General features: G+C 40.9%; 1 protein-coding gene across 6 annotated transcripts in view; it reads right to left on the reverse strand.

Annotated features, from left to right (window-relative positions):
- Positions 1–23,046, reverse strand: part of LOC115356417 (myosin-10) — a 63,060-nt gene extending 40,014 nt beyond the window's left edge. For 5 of the 6 annotated variants that reach the window (XM_030047907.1, XM_030047687.1, XM_030047831.1 and 2 more), the window contains exons 1-4: positions 22,671–23,015; positions 16,485–16,641; positions 2,671–2,698; positions 529–631 (exon numbers count right to left, since the gene is read on the reverse strand). In XM_030047907.1, the coding sequence (XP_029903767.1) occupies positions 529–631; positions 2,671–2,698; positions 16,485–16,641; positions 22,671–23,015 (633 nt within the window). Of the gene's footprint in view, positions 1–528; positions 632–2,670; positions 2,699–16,484; positions 16,642–22,670 lie in introns of all 6 variants that reach the window. The other variant, XM_030047970.1, reaches the window with a different exon arrangement.
- Positions 23,047–24,003: the final 957 nt, after the last annotated feature.

Below are 24,003 nucleotides of genomic sequence, written 5' to 3' on the forward strand. Positions count from 1 at the left end.
GTGAGTATCCATGCTTTGAATTTTACCATTTTAATTTTGTGTAACTCTATTACAGGTAGATGAATGCATTGCACATTTAAGAAAAACTATCAACACATGGAAGAGGCCTTAACAGACAATACTGGTGAGTATACTGAAGCAACTTGTGCACCATCTCATGGCAGTCCATGTCAATCTCTAGTTCCCTCCTACGACAACCTGCCCATTGATTTCCTCTGGTGATCATTACTCCAATTACAGCCTTCAACCGATGTGGCAATGTAAGGCTTAATTCTCTATATACTGTAAATACCATTGGATTAGGCTGACCTAGTCTCATGGGGGTGGGGGTGTACCAACACATGGTAAGCTGTAATGGTAGCATTGATTTTTAATACGGCATGTCTCGTTAGACAAGTACACAGTTAACATTAGTATTGCAATTAAGGTCTCAACACATATGAATGGGCTGGTTAAGGTTGTGGTTTAGAGCAGGGATTGCTAGGCTAGGTGAGAAACACTGGGCTGGAGGGAGAGCTGAATACTCACAGGAATGTTGTGGTCTTTCCTTCCTTTGTGGGAGGAGGCGACATGTGCCAGGTATTGGATGACCTTTTTAGTGTTTTCAGTCTTGCCAGCTCCTGACTCACCTCTGTGAGACAAAAGAGATAAACACCATGAAAATATTCATCAGAACGGGGTATTTGGAAAAACTGAATGTAGTCAATGTTTAGAATAAACTCCTCACATCTATGCCACATCAGCTGCATGCTCATCTAAAAGAACTGGCTCGATAAGGCAAGGCACAACTAGCCACCTTTTAGCTTTATAGATCAGTGTTTGGGGACCAAAACACCAAAGGGAGCAAAGGTTAGAATCAATGGCCATTTTACTGTAAGATTATGGTTAATGAGTGAAACAGAACACTAGCTATTCCCTGTCATTTCCAGCACACAGGAATTTGCTTGAAAATAAACTTTGGGCTCAAACTGAAAAATGAAGCATATCTCAGCATCTACTTATCTTTCTCTGCCTTACATTTTCTGAGTGTTCATTTTAGCAGCTGTGGTTGAGGGTGGGTGAACGTGCAGCCTACTTTTCACTGCTCTGTCCTACAGTGACGACGCCCTAGGAAAACAAGAAAGCAATGTTCCCCGTCTACCAAGCTAAGCATAAACTCTGGGGGTGACTCTTCAGATTCAGAGCATACCTGAGGTTTTACAGTAAGTGCAAATTTACACACCCCAAGTATGCCCAAAACATTGTTTTGCTTTCAGATGGAGTGAGTGGGGTGAAGAATGATGTGGCTGAAAGTCAAGACTCAAGACTGGGTGAGTGGTGTGTAAGTGGTGTTAATCTCAGTGGCTGCAGTGAACAGAGGGTATTCATGGGGGGATTGCGTCAATGTCCCCGTTGTTGGCCTTGGACTGCTGGGTGTTAGATTCCTCAGGTCCGCCCCGCTGCATAAGAGATACCGCGTCAACATTAAGGGCTGACTTAATCGCCTTGTCTTGTGAGACTTCTACAGTTTGTGACAGCGTAGCCATATTAAGGGTGAAATTAATTTGTGTATGTCTGCAAAGCCACTTGAATGTATCAGTATGTACCAGTTAAAATATGTATCAGTTAAGTATATGTGTGTAAATGTAAATGTGTCCTTTTTTGTGGCCCATTATTAAAAATTTATTTTACTGTATTTGTGTACATGGTAGGTATATATGTGACATTGTAGCATAAATTAATACACCTGTACACCACAAACATGTGATCAGAGTGAAAACAGGTGAATGAAATTACTGTATCCTTTTAGCAGCCCTGACTCACACTGTGACAAATATTTTCATAATCCCTGTGATCCAACAGTTACACTCCCCTTGTGCACTGATACCAAGAGGCCTACAGTAAATGACAAAGGGTATGAAAACAATGTTTTGACCCCTTGGTGTCTCCTGCCCTTTCCTAAAAACGTTGGACAGCCCTCATAGCTAAAGGGGCATTTCTGGGATGGAGATGTCATGGAAAAGCAAAGTCAAAGGCAGGTTTCAAAGGTATCCAGCCAAAGATAATGAATTTCCCCGGATACTATTTCACACACCACCAGCAACAGGGCTGTCAGACTGACTCATGTCTAGATGCCACTAGACATGGCATTTTCTATGGCTACATTCCTGTCATCTGTAGATACATGGTGCTGGAATGATGCCAGAGGCCTGAGTACAAGAAATGTCAGGCATTTCTCAGACCCTCATATCTCACTTTTCACTTAAGTAGTGTCAATTTAGCCTGTGTCACCAAGACATTCTCTATTCAGAATAACTGAAGGCCTCAGGGTTGCTGGTTCTTTTTTGTTGCTCCTCCGACCCTGTGTAATTTAGCAGTGAATGCATTACTGTTCAGTTTCATTTAATTCAAATTAATAAAATGAGCCAGAGGGGGAAATGAATTGGAACGACTGTCTTTATTTTCAAGAGACAAAGAGGGGACTTGAAGGAAGGCAATGTCTGAACCAGGACCATTATGGAATTAAGTTGTAGCACCAGAAAGGCATTATCTCAAATACCATCTGCATGTTAAAATAACACGAAAAGAGAAACTAAAATTCATGCAATAACAGACAAAACATCCATGTTTACACACTCAGTATTGGCAAAATCAGGGAAAAAAGAAGACTTGAACAAAGAAATTACTCACGTGCAAAGAATTGATTGATCCTCTCGATCTGTGGAAGACAAGAGGGGTGGGGGGATGAGGGGGATTAAAACAATCAAAGCTCAGCATTTCGCCACTGATTCAGTCTCTACAGTTTCTAAGCACTTTGTCAAGATCTGACACCATAACTGCCAACCAACATGCCTCTACGAACAATGGGCTTTCTTGAGAGGAATAGAGAAGTGACAGAAATGCCATGCCAAAAACATATTTCCAACTGAAATGAAGTCTTACATCAAAATTTATCAACAAATTGGGAATTCAAATGTCAAAGCCAGTCTTATTTTGGTTGTATGCTTGCCATCAAATGTTTCCAATCTCATATTTATCACGGCACGCGGTTTGTCTTTTAAGAAAACAATCAAATTACTTTCCCTGGGTGTTTCAGTCATGTAAGACTTCATAGCGTCTTACCGCAGGTATGTTTGAGGCAAGGAAAAATGGACTATAATGTCAAAAATGTGGAAAAGCAATACTGAAGTCGAACTGCTGCACTGGAGAGATAAGGCTACTCTAATGTCAGTTTTTATCATGGTAATTGGCAGGGTGCTGAGAATAATTTGCACAGCTTTGCCTAGATTTATTAAATCCCTGCTTCCATAAGATCTGTTATTGATAGTTTCTGAGAAGAAATACATCAGGAGAACTTAATTTTTCATGATTGTCCCCAAGCCCCTTTTCCATAAGAATTGTTTTTTTTCTCCTTCTTATTTGTGAGAATTCAAATACAGCAAATACCACCAGTGGATGGCAAGATCACAATTCTTGAAAGCACATAAAAAGTCATTGTACTTTAACACACACACACACACACACACACACACAGACACACAGAGGCAAAGTCAGACAAACACATACACACGCAAATGTACTCAAGTAACATTCCTGCCAGAAGTCTTTGCAGGCAACAAATTAATAAAGTGTACACATATTCCCTTCCTTTGGATGCACTTAATAGCCAAAATAAAAACTTGAGGCACGAATGAGACTGGCAACAGATGGGGTTTATTTTCCCAGCATAAGCTCCACTGGGCAGGGTAAACACCAATAAATACAAAGGCCAAGTTACCACTTAAATTGTAGCTTTTCTATCCTAACTGATTGTACAGAGGATGATGTCACATCCTCTGGGAATGAGTTGTGCCTAAAATGGTCTGATATGCATGAACAATTGAAAAGCATATGCTAGGCATGGGTCGATGTGACATTTCCAAAACCAGTCAAGTACCCATCAAAATACCTGCCAAAACGCAGTAATGTCAACCACAAGAGTGAATACTGCTGTCACATGCAATATATGCAGGGCACGTTAGATGGGTGTAAGACAAGTCATTGAATCATGACACTGGGTCGTATGGTCTCAGACAATAAGAGATAATCTGAATATAAATTTACTGCTTGTCACTGTCCTAATAGTAGAACAGCTATGATGACAAACGCTCAAAGTTAACATGAGGTAGCCTCATGACCCAGCTGTAGCTACTCCTGAGGCTCGGCTGGCTCGTGAGTGAAGGCCTGTTCATGTTTCTAAATTTATCAGTGTGGGTAATCATTAAATGGACAACAGCACAACCAACCATTGTTTTCATGCTCAGAGTAGCTCTGTTTATATGTAACAGTGTTTTTATCATATTATGCTGTTAATGCAATGCAAGTTAGCATCTAGCATTGGCACAGTGAGCTGATGTTAGCATTAGTTTTTAATTTGCCAGACCATCTGATACTAAAAAGTGATTGTGCAGTATGACAAATTAAAGCCATATAAGCTTGTGCACAGTATCAAAAGCCCTTGTCACACTTTGCTTTGGACTAAAGGAACCAAAGTGTGAAAAGAGCCAAACAGTTTGAACTAGAAACCTGCCTGGACTGTATCCTTCCTTTCATCCTGCATAATGTATCGCCAGACTGATAAATTCATATAGACTCTATAATAATACGTTTAGTGTATGTTTAATGTGCGTTTAATGTTTAGCATCTTTATCATCACTTTATCACCAGGTTGTGTTATACCAGATACTGTATAGACCACTCTACTGTAAAAAAAAAAAAAAAAAATCTACAAGAACCCCAGCTAAGTAACTAAAACCTAATGTAAATGGTTGAGTATGCCTGGCATCAAGAAAGAGCCGCTGCAAGATGGCAACACAAAACAGCCATCAAATTATTTCCTGCCTGACGTCAAGAGTTCGATATGTGCTGCTGTACTGAAAGCAGTGGCCATAAAATACAGTATCCGATGCTTCACTATGCACCTCTGAACTATTGCAATTTGATGAGTCTCGTCAGCTTGAAGTGAAACATGTCAGAATCATCTAGGGGCCCTTTAGGAAGCATAATGGTGGTGATGTCATGGGAAAACAGCAGTTTCTCTTCCATTATCAATGCCCACCACCACCACCACCATCACCAAATGGGCTGGGGCCTCCTCTGAAGTCACATGGTTGGCTGGGCTGTCAGAGGTCCATGGATTACAGAAAAGTGATCAAACTCCTTCCCTTTGCACTGAACTGACTGGATGTTGTATTGTACATTCAGGGCTTAAACTTTGGCCCTGACACTGTCTCTTGTCTCTGAGACTGATAATCCAGGGATTATCATACAAGGTTCCCACTCTAGGCCCAATATAAAATTCCCTGACTTTTACATGGCTTTCGTTGACTAAAATGTTGAATTTACACCAGCTATATAATAAGTGAAGTTAATTGTTGCTGTTTTTTTTTTTTTTTTCCTTGAGCCAAAATTTAAACACACCACAGAATCAGAAGTGTTGTTAGTTTATTATTTTGTTTTATTCTACAGGAACATGTGTGAAGTGAACATGACATACACACAATGAACAATAAGTAGAAGCCTACTTCTGATGACTAACGAGTTATAACTTTTTTATTTTAAACAGAAGCTGAAAAAAGGATGTAATATTATATGGCTTGTTCCAAAAATTGGTTTTGCCTGACAAAGGTCTGACTGACTGTTGCAATAAGTCTTTTTCACTTGTAGTCAGTGTTATTTTCCTGTTTTTCCTCCAAAAATTGATTAAAATTCCCTGATGTTCCCTATCTGGAATAGACTTTAAAAATTCCACTTTCTAGAATTTCCAAGACATGAACCCTGAAAATGAAGTGAACCTGACATGTACATTTCTTCATCCTATTCTAGACAGTCTCGTGTAATTCTGCTGGAGGAATAAATGCCTCGTTTTCAGAGGGCCTGGACTCTAGTCATCAATATTGCAGTGGCATCCGGAAAATCACGTTTGTTAATTGAATGAGTTACCAGTGAATCTAGGAAGGTTGGTGCATTAGCAGATTGACTTGCGTGAGGTAAGCCATCAACAACTCAGGGAAGTTGACATGTTTTCTGACTTAAGACATGGCTGATCAGACTGAAATCGTCTCGCCTGCTCTGTACCTAGCATCCACATTTGTCCGAAAAAAGACCCTTCAGTTTTCTGCTATGCAGTAATTCGCTTATTAATGGTGTAAACTGAATACTTCTTAAATTTCCAAATGGTTGAAGGGCAAGCAGCACTTCAAAGACTTTAAATTAAATTTACCTTGGATCTAAAGTTTGCTTTCTGATGAGGCAGGTGGAGAATATAACACACTATGGAAACATAAACAGCAGCTGATGCAGAGGAATAGAGGTTCTGTGCTATCCCACCCTTGAATGACAGTGCAAAGGACAAAGTTATAAAAACTGATCAACACTAATTTATATCACTCAACACATCAAACTGCGTCAATTGATGTGAGCTCAAAGTGTGGCTAACATAAGGAAGAGAAAAAGGAAATCAGCTCAGAGTTTTTCAGGCTTTTGAAACAAAATATAAAGCAAAACTGAATAAATATTGAGTAAGCTCTACAGATTATGTTTTACTGGCATATCCCACAGCCAGTTCCCCTGTGCCTTGTTTTTCACAGTTAGAGGCTTGTCAGCATCATTTCCCGTAACATGTTCCTGAGTCACAGAGATGTGATGGATCCAAGAGTGACTCAATAAACCAGCATCAAAATAAAATTCTTTACAAGGGCATGATAATGCGATAACTAAAAATCTGCGTTCATTTTGACTGGTCTGAGAAAAAGCTGAGATTTCATGTGGATTGGCTCATTTGCTATGTCAGCGCCACAGCTAACTCAATATACATGAATAAAATAACACTATGTGAAAGGGGGGGTCGGGGGTGATCATTCAACCATGAGAAGCAGCAGAGCACACTTCCAGAGGCTAATGGTCCAAGCCACGACTGTTAATTTGGTTTAGCATTGTTAGTCTAGTGGCTCACTAATCTACATATAATCATTACGAAGGAAAGACAAATCTCTTTTTCAACTGTCTAGCTTATTGTAAAATGTATTACACTCAAATGAGCAGTCTGTGAGTATACTTTTATATTCACTGTGATGCAGTGAATCAAGTCATCAGCACACATCAGCACACATTTTGCCCCTGGCTGGACCATTCTGCCAGAGGTGAACGTTTCCTGGAGAAGTGCTGATTGTGCTCCTTTGGGGATGAGGTGGTAGGTGTGTGTATGTGTGTGTGTGTGTGTGTGTGTGTGTGTGTGTGTGTGTGTGGGGGGGGGGTTATCTGGCTGAGGATACAGCTGGAGGGCTCATCTGGGACAGCTTGAGCTTCCTGGTTTTGGGCAGACACTTCCTGCTGTTAAATAACAAGGTGAACTGGTCTCACATGTGCATACTCTCTTTCATACACACACACACACACACACACACTGTGGCCAGATTCTCCAGCATCTTCTCGAGGCATGACATCACACGGTCTTGTGCGCATGACTGCAGACATGCAAACACACTCCTCCCATCCAGCCCCCGCCTCCTCTGCGTCTCTCTTTACATTCACATCCGTATCTCCATCAGACACAAACAACAACTCCATTCAAGAGAGCTAGCTTCTCCGCCTTTATCTGCCTGGCAGCAGATACAGGGGAAGGATATGATCCAGTCATAGTGACAATCTTCACTTCTATTCACTGATTTGCCAATGCTGTGCAACCTTACCAACCACTCCAGATTGTAAAATGCTGATTGACATTTACAGGCAGAGGATTCTGTGGTTGTACAGACAAGAACTATCCAAACAGGGGCAGTTATTTGAGTAATGCTACTTGATGGTCATGAGGGCCAGTTTGTGGGTTTCACATGATTGGTAATGTTCCTGCCAGCTTCATATGACTCCATTATGTTGGGGAGCTTTGAAGAGTGCCCCAGGACATGTAATATGATTAGTTTAAAAGAAAGCTGGGAGGTTAGAAAATAATTCAAAAAATTTGATCTTGTTTTGAAGGGCAAAAATTTGGTTAATCAAAATAGCAACTGGGTGTCACAGCTGGATTAAAGTAGATGATCTCTGAACTCTTTCAGACCTGCAGCTTTAAATGATGTGAAAAACCAATCTGCAGGCTGCATCAAGGCTGACAAAAATGGCCTCATTTTAGTCCCTCCAAAGTCCACAGACAAAAAAGACTGCATCAAGACAGTGAAAGATTGGAGGACATCTTGTGGCTTTGACGGGAACACAGTGGCTCTGCAAGTGGCATTTCTCCATGTGAGGAGAGAGGAGAAGGAGAGGAGGGAGAGAGGGAGCTGATCTCAGCCTTTGACAGTGAGCTCATTGTGAGGCTGTGGCCCGCTGGGCCTTGGCCAGTCACTGCCATTGAAGGCTAATGCCTGCATTAAGGAGAGGCAATGAAGTGCAAACACTCACCTCAGAAACCCAGTTCTGCACACTGCTGAAGCTGTTACTTAAGTGTCTCAGATGGAGAAAACCTCCACAAAACCACAGAGATGTAAATAGAGGAACAACAAATCAGCTCAATGTGTTGGGTAATGAAGATAAATCCACCAGCATTATGATGCTGTCCAATTACCAGGATGAAAAAACAAAATCTTTGTCTTCAGATTGGCAAAGAAAAGAGGAGCTATAATGTCACTTACAATGTTTGCTTGGAGGACAATACATTGAGCTGTCATCCAAGTCAACAACTAATAGTCATCAAAGTTATTTAAGTCCACTTTGAGTCCACTCTAGTGTAAACTGAAAATCAACAACCTTGCTTCCACGTCTGCCCAAGGCTTGCTCAAGTGGTGATGTATTGTTTCACATGAATTAATAATTGTTTTTGCATATTATCAACCATGTATCATAATGTTCATAATAATGTTAAAACAACAACCCTAGAGAACTCATTTCTAGCATTTCAGTCCACAGTCCTGCATCCTCACAACTCCAATGTTGTCTTTTTAAAAAGTTTGCAGTAAATATTGCCCAACATCTGTGAAAAAGTTTCATGGTCAAGAGAAAAAAAAAAAAAAAAAAAAAAAAAAAAAACCTGCTGACTGACACCATTTTCTTACCTTCTGTAGAAGGCATTCACTGCTGTTCATTTTCATTTGGTATGAATAACGTCTTCTTTATGTCTGAGTAAGGTTAATACATTACAATAAATACTGTCATGGACAGAAGTATTGGCACCGCTGGAATTTTTCCAGAAAATACACCATTTCTCCCAGAAATTTTTACACACGTGTTTACTTCCTTTATGTGCATTGGAACAACACAAAAAAGCAGAAGAAAAAGTCGAATTTGACATCATTTTACACAAAACTCCAAAAATGGACAGTAACTCAAAATGAGAGATTTTATGGCATGCTATTCATCTGTAAGATAGAATAACACCTCAAAGACTACATAATGGCCATACACAGACTACCCCTACATTTGATCTTCCAATTAAAACACTGCAGTGGATAAGTATCCCTTAGTAATTGAGCTTTACTTCTTAGTCCTTAGTCACTTGAGGGTGAGCAGGTGTATTGACATAAATCTAAATTATGATGATAGTTTGTAACCCGCAGATGAGAAATCCAAAGCGTCAATGAGTCTGAGGAATTTGGGGCTTCTGCAATGTCCTTGTCAACCTGGAAAAATTGTCAGATAACACTGAAAGCGCTTCAGACTATTTATTAGCGCAGCACTTCAGAGCAGTTATGCCTCAGGCAGAATGCCAGAGGGGTTTCATGGCCTAATAAATGTAGCCTACAGTTACATTTTCAGAGCCATGAGCCAATACCTGTCTCACATCTCACTATATCTTACAAATGTCTCTTGAATGGGATGCTGAACACTGGTAGTCAAAAGGCTTTGGATTATTCTCCTGACACAGGACTGTCTGTCAGCGAGGCTTTAAAAGTCAAAAGCTGACAACTGTTCCTAAACCATTCACTGAGGGGCAACAATGCCAAAAGCCTCTGATGCAGGAAGAACTCAGGTTGATCCTACAGCCAAAAACATTAAAGGAAATGGAATGAAAAAGAAAAGAAAAAAGACAAGGGAAATCCAGGACATTCAGATTCCTATATGGAGAAGAGAAATCGGATAGGGCATTTATTCATACTGGAAAAAAACACTGAGCAAAATAAATCAAGTGCATGCAAGTAATGTCATGGACGTGGAGGTTGGGAGAGAGAAAAAGAATGATGAAGAAAGGGAAAAAGAGAATACGTATTATATTTGTGCACAAGGAAACCTTGAGAGGCAGAAAGGGCAAGACTGAATTCCAGTTCAGTAACTCATTACAGTTAACTCATATCTCAGGGACTCAGTGAGAAGGGGGACCAATACATTGTTTTACTGAAAGTAGCTAAGGTAAAGAAAATGGTCTGCAAATTTAGTCTTTGACATAAAGCATTATCTGGGACTTGCAGAAGCCCAAGGGGGTTATGAGCAAGGCTCATATAAGCTAACTCTGCTAGAAACCATTCATGCTGGGTGACAACACCAAGATGGTATTCTTACTATGAATCCACACCTTAGCATATTCACAGATGAATTGAGGGACAATAAGCAATAAAAATGGAACCAGCTGCACTAGAAAGCAAACCATCCAGAAATTTGGTGGGTTGCTGTTTGAAGTGATGTTTCATTAGTCACAAAAACTCCCAGTTCAATGGTCAAATTGTGTTCAGCCTCGCAGAGATAATGGCCATGGTAACTGGCCCACCTGCTGAACATAAGACAGCGCTCTTCAAGCAGCAAAAACATGAGGCTAACCCAGTAAAGTCAGGTGGAACGGCATGTGAGCAGCTGAACATTTACCTCACAAATGCAAAAGACAAAAACATTTTAGGGGTGGAATCAGGATGACCTAGTGGTTAATGAGGTTCTCCTCCCACAGGACGGCCTTATTTGATCCCTCATGTGGTTCTCACTAGATATGCTATATGTGCAAGTGTTTCCCACAGAATGACACTGAAACTGGCAGGGCCTGGAGATACATCTATTTCTAGAAATATGGTGAGCCATGTGTGGAGGTGCCTTGCTGTTAATGGTGTATCAAAATGATCAAAGCCAACGTGGTACTGAGTGACACTTCCTTTGTCCAATATTCTATAGTTGCAAGACATTTCAGGTACCACAAAGGTACTAGATATTGATAAACAGCCCTACTAAAAACATTACGACTGTGTGTCTTAGCAAACCAGCATTTTGGTTATATGGTGATGGTGACAAAGGAGGGTAGGATGAGATGTGAAACTGTGGCACTGATGTGGCATTATGTGGGGGAGACACTGATGTGTCATAATGACAATCACCTAGTCTTTTCATACGCCCGGTTGGCCACACAGCTGGAGAGGCAAGCCATCAGTGCTCTTCTCAGACACGCTGAGAATTCCAGAGGAAATAGGCTACATTCCTCTGTATTTTGTCTGAACATTACCCAGCACTTTACTAAGGCACAAATCATTTTGACACACAAAGGAGTGCAGCCTAGGACAGATGAAGTACATGGTAAAGTAAACTTTCCTCCTCTTATTACCAGGGTATTCACAATCTCTCTCTCAGCTGTCATTTAGTGAATTGCCCTAATGTGTGTGTGTGTGTGTGTGTGTGTGTGTGTGTGTGTAAATATAGGTAATTTATGTAGCCAGAAGAATAATGTCTAATGCAATGATAGCTCTCAATTCTCTCAAGCCTTGCTTTTATTTGGGGTAAATAATGGCAGCAAAAGAAATGAAACACTACCAGAGCCAAAATTGGTTTAATTGCAAATTCTGCATGTAATTCTTCTGAATATGCCCCTCACAAAGATATAAAGACAGCAGTTGTATGGGTATAATGAAGGTTGTAATGGGTTTATGTTGTGGATAGGTTACAAGTTAGAACTAGGTAATGAGTAGCCCAGGTTAATATGGTTAGTGAGTGAGTACAAATTAATGTAATATCCTCACAAATCAGTGTTTGTATGTTTGTGTGCACACCCATGCACATGCATCACCTTGATGCACAAAAGCTCTTCATGGACAAAGAGATCCACAAGTTCAGCAGTGACAGAGGGCTAATCTTATGGTAGCTAACCACTTGGCAAATTAGATGTAATTTGAAAGGGATGCAGAGGATTTATTTAACAGAAAAAATAGCAGTAGTGGCATGGATAGTAAGAACACTAACAGTGCTATCACTGCTGGCTTTATGAAGACACATGATAGAAAAAACAGGGATGTGTGTTTAACTTTTAAAACCCACTTTTATTATCCATATGTACATCCATCCCCTAACCCTGCCCCTCTTCCACAGCTGTACCTGGAATCCCTTTGATATATCAGGGTTCACTTATTCAAAAGATTAGCAATAATCTCTTGGGTGCTTAGTGTACTCTGATGTGCTCAGGAGGAAGTCAAAAGAGACAGGCACAAAGACTTGGAGTTGGTTCAAAAGGCCATCAAATCCATTAACCAGCTGTTATGGACTTCATCAGGGTGAGATGTGCTAGCTTCTGCAGGTGGTCCAAGACTTTAATGGTATGCCATTATAAACGACTAAAACCTCACCATTTATCACACATTTTACAGGCTAGGGTATAGCCTACAAATCCCTGAAAACTTTATTCAACATGTTTTCCATTCTTTACTTGATCATTTATGCCGTTTAAAATGAATGATAAGGCTCCTTGGTGTGACTAGATGAGGAGTGTTTTGTTCACTGCTGATGGAGCGTCCCTCCGAGAAAAATCAAAGAGCTGTGCTTTGTGAAAAATCTAACTGGGCCAAGATGGATCTGGCTGGACTTGACCTAATGCCCTGATTAAACACCAGGGAGAGACCCGACCCCTGGTGGGGGTCTTTCTTCTTTTCCTCTGAAACAAAGACCCCCTGTTCGACAACCCAACCTGGGGACACTTCTAGTGCTGTTGATACTTGCCGACTTGTGGAATTCAACACAAATGCTGACATAACCGGTCCTTCAACATATGGTTTCATTTAGGGAAGCATCAGCATTTCCTTGCTACACATTTCCAGAAATGTTAAAATTAGCCTCTTGTACATCACTGACTTGACATTGACAGCAGTGAGGGGAATTATGTAAAGTATCTGGACAACTAATCAATGACAGATGTGCAGTAAGGTCTGGTGGTCCACTTACACAACCTGCCTTTGTAAAATAACACCTCATTTCACCCCACATCTAAGCACTGACTGGCTTCTAAGCAATGCTGAAGTAATTAACAGATCCCTGCAAGGCTTAGGCACCCCTCAGTCATAGGTATAAATTGACAATCTGCTTGGAGGCAACAAATTATTAGTCCCATGTTGTCACTGATTCAATTGCCAACTAAGTCTAAACATGAAGAATGAAAACTGAGCTACTAATCACAGCAATATAATGACCCCCTTGAGATAGCAGTAGACATCTATACAGTAACTTTACTGCCACAGTAAGAATGGAGAAAACATCACTGCTAATGTACACAGCTGGATATTCACTGAAATGAACCAGGTTATTGAAATGCTCTGGGCCACAGCTGAGCAGCAGCTGGCCTTCACTAATCTCCAACCTACAAACCTCTTTTCCAACTACAATGCTAGTGATTCTGAGATGGACACAACTGGAATAGGTTGGAATAATGCATCAACAATAGGTCAGGCATGTGTTTCCAAAGACTTGCTGTACATACATCACTGTGAAAAGGGCTTTTGGGTAGTGGTAAATTATGCTTTTAAATAATGAAGCATCATGAAACACACAAATATGGTTCTGACTAAGCATGCCTCTCCTTAAAAAGTCTCCCAGCCCAGTGACCCAATGCATTTATTGTCAATCAATGCAAAAATGCAGTGAGTGAAATCCCAGGGTTTACCAGAAATGAAATCAATCTTGTGCACAACCAAACTGCTGACAAACAAGCACTTGTCAAATGTCTGTATATTTGCTGTACTGTTAGGCCTATTTGTTTAATGACACTCTACACTAAATGGGGAAACTTGCAGGTTACAGGTACAAGTAAAGGGAATAAACTGTTAACATGCGACCTCAAGGACACACATAAAAAAAAAAAAAAAAACACAACCGGCCATGTGACACTCGTGGCCAAGTGCAGGCAACGGTGTATTAGGGGGCACTGAACAAACTGTTTGACTCATTTGGCTGGACAGTCTGCACACACCACAATGCTCAAAGCCCATATTGCACTTTTGTTTTGGTCACAAACTGGCAATTAGGTCTGTGTGAACATGCAAAATTTGGTCTTGTTTCTAATATGTAACCACCAGTGTGAAGAAAAGGGAATGGTTATTAAAAAGGAACTAGCAGGGCAAGAAAACAATATAGGCAAACTTCTGAAACACTACCTGTAGGGTTATCACTAAGCGAACATGCATTTGTCTGCTTTTATATCACCAACTGTAAAAAACTGTAAAGTGAAGCACAACAGGCATCCTTAGAATCAATTTTTATAAGTCATTCTGGCATTGAGAAAACATGCATGAAGAATCTTCAAACCTGTCTTATCCAAAAAATGGATAGTGACCACTGGAAAAAATTGAACTGAAACTGTCAACAGTCTTGCCAAACAGTATGAGGACGCCCTCATGTTTTTGGTTGGAGGCGGCATCAGCATCACCAAGCTGTGTGTTGACACTGAGGAAGCTTCACTCTGCTCACCGATATAAGTGAAGCAAGGCCTGACGGGACTGTCCAGTTTGTCACCACCCCCACTGGTTGGCCCTCGCAGACACACAAAGACCCTATTGTTGAGCACAATGCGGGTCACCCTCTCTGTTTTTGCTGGTCTGATCCCAGTTAGTCAGTACTCATAGAGCCTGGAAGCTGCCTAACTACCAGGCAAGGATCTTTGAAGATGACATTCAGCATGGGCTGCTCTCACTTGCATTTTGTGCGTCCAAAATATTTAACGTGAAAGTCCACTATGCAACATGCAAAATGGCAGCCACAGATGTGCCATACAGATTCACTTGCACTTCAAAAGGGTTAACCTATATAAATTACAGGGAGAGATTTCTATAAGCAATAGATAAAAGAAAATCAATTCAAAGCCACAGTGGCATAAGGAAATAAAGGTTTTGATCCATGAGAGGAGATGCTTGAAAATAAAATAAAATACTCAGTGGTGGAGAATGAAAGCAACATGAGAAGATCTGCAGTTAAAATCTAGACTGGATCATCAGAGCAGAGTCATGGAACTGTTCTGTACATAATGTAGACGCAAGTGTCTTTTCACCGTGTTAAAGCCTAAAAGAAAAAAAAAATCTGAATATTCTCTCTATACTTTTTCTCACAGGTTTGTCAATGGTTTTATCAACATGCCACAACCTCAGAACCACAAGGCTGGATAGCTTAAAGATGAGTTTCTGCTGTGGCCAAATGTGCACATTCAAAGCTTTTCTCCAGAGACTTCCACTAGGTTCCATGCGTTCTTCACATTGCTGGCATTTATTCTGGGTAATTTGATAGTATAATACGCCATTCAAATGTCTAAGTTACAGAACTAGCCTTACAATCAAACATCAAGGGATTATGTGACCACATTTTAATGCCTAACTAACCACAGACTTAGCTAAAGATTTCAATTAAACTTTAGTGAAATTATGGCTCTGTTGAGAGTTTGAAGGTGAGCAGAAATCCCTTAAATCAGAGGGTAGCTGTTAAACATTTACGAGCAATGGTGACCCGTGGTGCATCTAGGGGCCAGTAACAAAGACTTGGGATCTTATCACCCTTCCACCAGGGGAAATACAAAGGATAAAAAACACATTTTTACCCTGTGTATAAATAAGTCTCTGTCAGTAATTCTTCACAATAAGCAGTACTGACATTTTGTGCTTAAAAAAACACATGCAGGGAATTGGTGCTGAGAAATTTAAAAAGGTAAACCATGGAAAGTAGAAACACAGACGTGTTTTTATCTGTGAATAATTTAAGGCCCAGTCTTACAACTGAACATCTCTGAAACCAGCAGCAAAAAACCTTTAATCCATGGACAAATGATGATTGGCTGTGAGTGCAAAGGTACCGTGTAAAAAGCACAACACCGAAAACAAATGGTACAAAATATTCAGTAACTTCACTCTTATATTCTTGCATCTGACACAGACTATCTTCTGTTGTGTACCACATGTGCGAAAGGCCAACTCCGCTTCAAGCCTGGACCGGATTTGCTGATTTCATGTGTGAGTTCATGTGTGAAAACGGCTTCAGTGAAGGTGGGTCGTGCCTAATTTGACATGGTAATTATGATAAGCACATGTAACCTGGCTTTAAGTTTCTTCATTAATTATTTCTTGGTTGGCAGGGTGTAATAATTTAGATCTTTCAGGACTAAAAACTATTCAAAATGTCACACAAAAGCTTGCAACTAATACAAATGACATTTTAAAGTTAAGTAGAGTGGCACTTCCTTTAAATGGGGAGGAGTACACTGCCGATTCCCCGAAAACACAAATTAGTCTACCACACATAATTCAAACACACTGACTTACCTTGTAGCATGCATCTGTATGCAGACTCTGAGATGGCATAGATGTGAGGGGGCATTTCGTGCCTCTTTTTGCCCCTGTACATCTCGATGATGTTCTCTGAATAGATGGGCAGGTTTTTGTAGGGATTTATGACCACACAGAAGAGACCAGAGTATGTCTGTGAGGAGAAGAGAAACATGGCTGGTGAGAATCCATCATTTGACTCAAAATGCAAAATTAATAGCAAATACTGTATCAGTTCACTCTCTACAGTTTACTGCTAAGATAAGCAAGCAGCAACTGGGCTGCCTGTCAACATGATTTGTCACTGATTGGCTGGCTGTCACGTTTTCCAGCAATATGAAATATGGAACAAATCACTTCAACAGCAACAGAGCTCCAATACAGGGGATAATGATTTTAATCCACAACAGCATCATCACTCCCTCAGCTGAATGTTGCAGATGTATGGCAGTCCATGAGCGGGTTAATCCCTGATAGGTCTACTGTTGCTGGAACAGTCCATTAACTTAACAGTATGTGGGGGCATGCATTAGATGCTGACTGATGACTTATTGGATAACATATCAACAATTAAGATCACAGGTCTTGATTTATCTGCCAATAAAACCCTGAATCCAAGCCCTGTTGCCACTCAGCATCAGCCATTAAATGAAGACAATAAGAGGGTATGCCAAATCTCTCTTCCTTTTTCCGTTTTCTATCTCAGCTAACCAGTCTGGTCTTGACAGTTTACTGCACTTCATCCTCTTCTCTCACCCCCATGGTCTCTCAGCTCATCTCTATTAGTTCTGCACTAACTGGTCCTACCTTTCTTTTCTGCGCTCTCTCTCCATCTTTATCTTTCTCCTGTGTTCTTTTCTCCCCTCACCCTTTTGATCTCTCTGCTTGGCTGGGCTACTAAGCCACATTCCTCTAATTATGTTGTCTGTGCCGGGCAGTGGGCAGCAGGGGGCCCGGGGCCTGCTAACCCAGTAGCTGAGCTGGAACAATGGCAACATGACCATACCATGCTGGGGAAGTAGTGTGCAGACTGTGTGTGTGAGTGGGTGTTGGAGTGTGTGAGTGTGAGAGAGAGCCCTCACGACAGTCGCCTGGCAAGGTAGGGGCAGCTCACGCTTACACATCACAGCACTTACACTAGCCCCAAAGACCAGGGCTGGGTGATATGGTTGAAATTAGTATCACAATACTCATAAGCTTTTATCCAGTATCAGCTGATAACAAGATATGAATCATGTGTGCAACTGTTAAATAATCAACTTGTTTTCATCTCACAGAACATAGATTGAGCACTGATGTTACTCCTCAAACCAAGTTCATGATACAACTTAATAAATTTATATAAGACAAAAACAGCTAGCAAGGAAACAGTGCTACCGAAACATTTAACCTCTTGGAAATGCATACACAGGAGGAACATGCTGTGACCTTTGGGATGTCATTGCTGGTGATGATAATGTGTGTGTGTGTGTGTGTATGTGGTGGGTGGTAGGGGTATCACCAGATGGCCAATACTGTCCCCACTGTCACAGATGCTTCAGACGCAGCTCTGTAGTGGATCCTGGCTACAGTGAGCAAAACAAACAGCAGCTCAAGGAGAACAAATTACAGATTTGCACTGAACTGACCAGATGTGTTTATGAATTGTACAGAATCTCTCTGAACGTCAATACACATTGTTCTGCCTTAATTACTGGCAGAAACTTGACTTTTGGAGCGCCATTTCTACAAATCCTTTCATGCTAGATTTCAAATATTAGAACATATTTTTTAAACATCAGCTTGAATTTACAGTTGAGAAGGAGGGCCATCATCCCTTTGCAGGCCCCCCATGGTGGGCGCCACGCCAGGGAGACGGATCAGCAACCTCCGCCTCAGCATGGGCCACTGCTGTGGGGAGAGAGATGACTCAGCTGGCTGCTCTTGATGGTGGACCCCAAGGGGTACTTGGGGGATTAGCAGGACTCTAGAGACAACGGGTGAGACATCTACATGACCACGCTGAACTAGGCACCTGTCTGCCAGCATGTTCTGGACTATCAGCCTTTCTCAGTGTAAAGCATGTGGATTAAGGCATATCTACACTTACAACATAGCTTACATGAGTTCTGAGCTTTGAAGCATTCCAAGGTATCTGCCCATCTTTAAGCTTTTGAAACTATAAATGCATCATGTGGATTATTTCTCCCTAATGTGTCTGGACTTGTGTATCTGTCACATAGTTTGTCACATCCTGCAGTTGAGGGTCCAGCACAGCAGACAGCCCAGAGAAACTTTGGTCAACAGAGGAGAACTCTGACACAGTTGAAAGAGTTCCCAGCCCTCTGGAAATGTCCAAATAAATGTCCTTGAACCAAGCAGAGCTTAGCAACAACGGCCTCAGCCTCTCTCCATTGGAACAGGGGAAAACATTTTCAGGGTCCTCTGATACCCCATGAAGCAATTCTGTATCATTCTGAAATAACTGGGCTAATCAAAATTTACCATGCCCTTTAAACTCTAAAACCTACATAAATATTTCCAAAGACATTTCAACGATTTCCGACAGCAGCCTGCTGGATTGAGTGGATTCCTATAATCATAGACATGCTGTATAGGCTGACGTATTCTTAATCTTTCTCAGCAGCACAATTCTGTCCTTACTAGTGATTGACTGATTAATCACGCCAATATCTCGCATTTTATCAAGTGTTAAAAAAAAGAAAAAATGAAGAAAAAAAAAAGAAACTGAGGAAATATAACCGAAAACAAATACCACCACCTCCATCTCCCCAAAGCAGAATACCACTAATCTGCAGACAGAGGAGTGTGATCATGCACAGACATTGGGGTATCCATAGAAAGCCTAGGAATGAGGTTTCACCTAAACCTCTATAAATAGATGGAGAGATCACAACTACAGACAACAGAGTGGGGATTCTAAGGAGAAACGGGGTGGAAAAGAGAAAGGTGTAATTACTGTAAGCAATGATTTCTAGTGCAGCGGCAGTGCAGCATCGTGGTCTAGACGTGGGAGGGGACCAGTAGAGCACCAGTGTGCAGAGCCAGCAGTTCTGCTCAACTCCGCTCAGCCTACACACTTCAGTATGAGTGCAGACAAAAGGTACCAAGCTCTTAAATAAGTCTGGTGCTAAGCTCAATCTAAGGCAAAAAAGGGGTGCTTTGGAGCATGTCTGCTTACTGAATGACAGCTTCTTGATAAAGAACTTCTCGAGATAAAGATTTTGTGCCTCGGTTTCACTTGAGAACACAGACAGTGCTTCAGTGGAAGTCAGACTTAGTGAACAGAGAAACGGCCTGCAGATAAAAGCATTGAACCATGGACACAAAGCTCCCAGCTTGGGCCTGCTAGCCATCCTCTTCAGCCAGTATATTCTGCACCATCACTCCACAAAAGGATATGCATATTACAGCAGTTATGTAATCATATGTGTTGAATAATACATCCCAGAATGGTCAATACAAAATCCTTCCCTTCCCCAAAAGGCACTGGGCAGAAACCTACTTCGTCCTCCACTTTATAACAGAAGCAAAGGTACGAATGATACCCAATCAATAAAGACTTTATTTAATAAAAAAAAAATGCAAATTTAATAAATTTACTGCTGCCGATACTCAAAAAGGCTAATGTCAACAGTCTGAAAGCATTATAGTCAGATTTACATTCACTGTTTGCTGTGCAGATGGGAGTCCTCTGAGAGGTTATGTCAACTTTATGCTTTGTTGGCCTGACTATAAGGTCACACACATCAAAAGCTGGTCAGGAAAACAAGAGGACTGAAGAGTGCTAAGCAGCTGACCAACAGAGTTCAACAGAGAATCAACTCTAACCTTGTAAACACAACATCAGCCCTAGTAAAGCTTTGATGCTGCACACAATTAACCAAGTGTGCTGCCAAAACTGCAAAATATGGGAACTAAAAAAAAAAAAAAAAGAAAAGAAAAGAAAAAAAAAAGAAAGACTAACTGGATGTAAGAGACTACAAAATAAGAGCGGATGAAGACAGCTGGAGCAGACAAGTTTTCTTAATCAAGCACCAGTTTTTCAAAAGCAAGCCTAACAAAAAAAAAATTCAGTTATTTGAGCAGACAGCTGTTGCTTATCAGTGGAAACAAAGGACTCTGTTAAGGCGGTTTGGTTACAGTGTGACTCAGCATGAGCCTCCCTTAGCTCCGAGACGGGACTGGGGGTCAATTCTTTCTCCATTTAAACAGACTCTCTTGAAAATCAGAAAGATTTTTGTTACCAAAAGAAGTTCATGTTTCCAGTAAATTGTGAAATAAGTAATCCTACTCTGAGATTACTAAATAAAACAACTTGTACTTATGCTATATTCTGAATTGAATTAATTGATTAACCCGCTGTAGTACAAAAGCTACAATGAATGCAAAGGAGGGGTCAATAAAAATATAAAAATATACTACAGACAAATAAAAATCTTGACTTATTGGCCTGTCCAAGTGAGGGAAAAAGAATTACGCTTAGCCCTGAATTTTATCTCATTAAGTCAAAATTATAGTTGGTAACAGTATATAGTATAACTGTCGCTACTTCAGTGTAATATGACTGATTTCTTTCTCCAGGACTCCCTGGAAGATGAGATCTTGTATCTTAATGGGACCTTCCTGGCTAAATAAAGGATAAATAAAATAAAATGAATTGATCCAGTTGAAAGGATGTTATTTTAATGGGTTTTTGTCTTTGACTGAGCTACATTAGATTACCATTTTGGACAGCAGCACACCCAGTGATCTGGAGGTATGAAAGCTCTACAGTGAAGTGTTGAAATTGTTAACACAATGTTGAAATTTAACATAATGACATTTTTAACATGATTACAAAAACTAGGAAAATAAGTCCAAGGATGGGGAAAAAACAGAATTTTTCCTTAATGTCTCTTACTGAGGGACATCAGGCTAATATGAGGCTGGTGGTTTGGCAGGTTGTCTATAGGGACACTAATCTAATCATGTCTCATCCGCACCAAAGTGATCAAATGAACACAGAGCATCATCATGACCTCATCCCTCAAGCTCCCAAAGCCTCCACCTCAGGCGCCAGGGTGGAAAACCACAAAAATACCTTCAGTACAAACAACAATGGAGAAAGCAGCTCTACTCACTTTGAACCTAACATAAACTTAACCCTTACCTTATGTTTAACCTTTAAATCTTAAAGCAAAAAACAAATCTTATTTTTTGTGATGTTCTTGGAAGCTAGGGTTTCAGATAACCCCTGCCGCCTTGACCAGATTCTTTTCATATTATTTAATCTCACCGGTACATGCTTTCTTATATTAGTCATTGATCTCTTGATGGATATAGAGAAGTGCACATTGACACTGTCTGTTTTCCAGATGTTTACCGACAAATCAGTGTTAAGGAAGGAGATGACTGGAGAGGAATGAAATCTCTTCTTCCAGCATCCTACCCAAACTGAAATCTAGTTTAGCCAAGCTAATTTCTGTCTGGGCCTTAGTGCGAACCCTCAGCCTCTGCCTCCTCCCAGGGTCTCAGGTGGCCCACAAGCTCCTGGTCTCGGCTATTCCAGGAATGCATGTCACTAAGTGGGTCAAAGTCACAGGGGAAATCGGCTGCTTATATAGGACATGATGGCTTATTCATTAAAGGAAAATTGTTTCTTGGTCTCTTGACTACACGAATTTGATCTGAACTTAATCAACAATGTTGAAAAACGGAAAAAAAAGAGTGTCTCATTGCTCGTTGCTAATTTATTGTTGATTACTCAAGTTTCTACTTGCGCTCGCTTTATGTTTGTATCCATGCAGACGTTGAAAGCCTTGAAAGGCTGAAAGATTACTGTAAAGAGGTGTGGGAATTTAGTAATGTAGCAACAAACATATTGTGCAACAGTTGCTTGGCTTCCCAAGGAATTACAACAAACTTACTTGAAAATCTCCAGCTCCATTAACAAAACAACAACAACAACAACAAAAACATTTTATGCTTTTATTTGTCAGGTAAAATGGCCTTAGCGTGGATCTTATTCTGGCTATTTCTGACTAGGCAGGAGACAGAGATACAAGACCTTTCAGTAGCTCACTGGTAGGGCAGCAGACTTAGATAATCATTTTTGCAGCCCTAATTTGGTCTCTTAAATGTACTGGGGAATTTTTACAAATAGCTTGCAGTGGTTGTACTTTATAGATTGTGAATACTCACGTAGATGAGGCCTGAGTAGTAACGGTCCTTAAGGTTGTGGAGCACAGAGGCCTCATTCAGGCAGGTTAGCTCAGCCATATCTTCCACTTTACTAAACTTGGGTGGATTCATTTTCTGGATATCATCCTTGTTGACCACCGCCTTCTTTCCATTCTCTGCCAGCTCCACCACCACCTCATCTCCACGCTCCTCGCGAATGCTGGCAGCCTCAAAGCCGTGGCGCTCTGAGGGGATCCATACCAGCTTCTTGGCAGTCCAGTCAGCCTGTGTGGCTGGGTTGTAAACCACGGCACGGTCCACAAACAGGTACCGCTCCGGGTCCTCCTGCCCACTCCGCTGTGACATTTCTGCTGGGAACCAGAGGCAGAACACACTAGGCCACCTGCAGCAAGGAAACAAAGCATGAGCTCCACTTGACATATTCAAAAGTGCTATATCACAATACATTTACAGAGTGGAATCTGAACTTTTTGGGTTCTGCCCACATGGTTCTGAACACACAAAAACCATTTCCTTTTTTAGTAATTCTGTAAATTGAAATAGCTATTTACAACTGCTTTTTACTTTTCCTAGCTGCTATAACACACTGCATTTCAACCACCAGTGACATCAGCAATCATAATGCTCAAATTAAAGAATCCACTATGAAGTTGAGGTGACACCATCAGCCTTCATTGATTTCATTGTAATAGACATATTGGGCACACACAGACAAAGCATTTATTTGTGCTGAGTAGATGTACCACATGTCACCAAAGAGTGTGCTGTTACTTGGTATCAGTGCTACCCTTCATTAAAATATGATCTTTCTTCTCCCCCCAAAAAACTCTGTTTTGGTTGGGTCTGCAAATCCATTCATCTCTAATATTTTTGGAAACTGTGTATGTGGTCTGCCTTTGTTATGGTTAGCTTCAACTTAGCGTACTGGTAATCTTGCATCCAACCTAGACCCTGAAACCTGGAACTGAACCAAACTGTGACATCTGTGGATCGCTCCACTCCCAGCAGGCATTCATGTCACTCAGGAAAGCACAGGTCCTGTCACCACTGTGGATCAAATAAGCTGTGCAAAGCACATTTATGAACATTTATGTCACCACTGGTTCAAAATTCATGATTTTATGTTTCCTGGGAAATTTTAGACACACTTATGGTGTTAAGAAATTTGAAAGCATTTATTGAATCTACAAGCTTAAAGTGAGGAGTAAAAACCTTTTCTGCTAGTACATCAGGGTCAGTCTTGTGGTCTAAGGCACGGAGGAGCGACCTACACAGTAAGAACTAACCGTTGGGTGGCATCATTATGATTTCATATTTCAGGTAAGATATACAT

This window comes from Myripristis murdjan, chromosome 1, assembly GCF_902150065.1.
Source record: "Myripristis murdjan chromosome 1, fMyrMur1.1, whole genome shotgun sequence".
Classification (NCBI taxonomy): domain Eukaryota; kingdom Metazoa; phylum Chordata; class Actinopteri; order Holocentriformes; family Holocentridae; genus Myripristis; species Myripristis murdjan.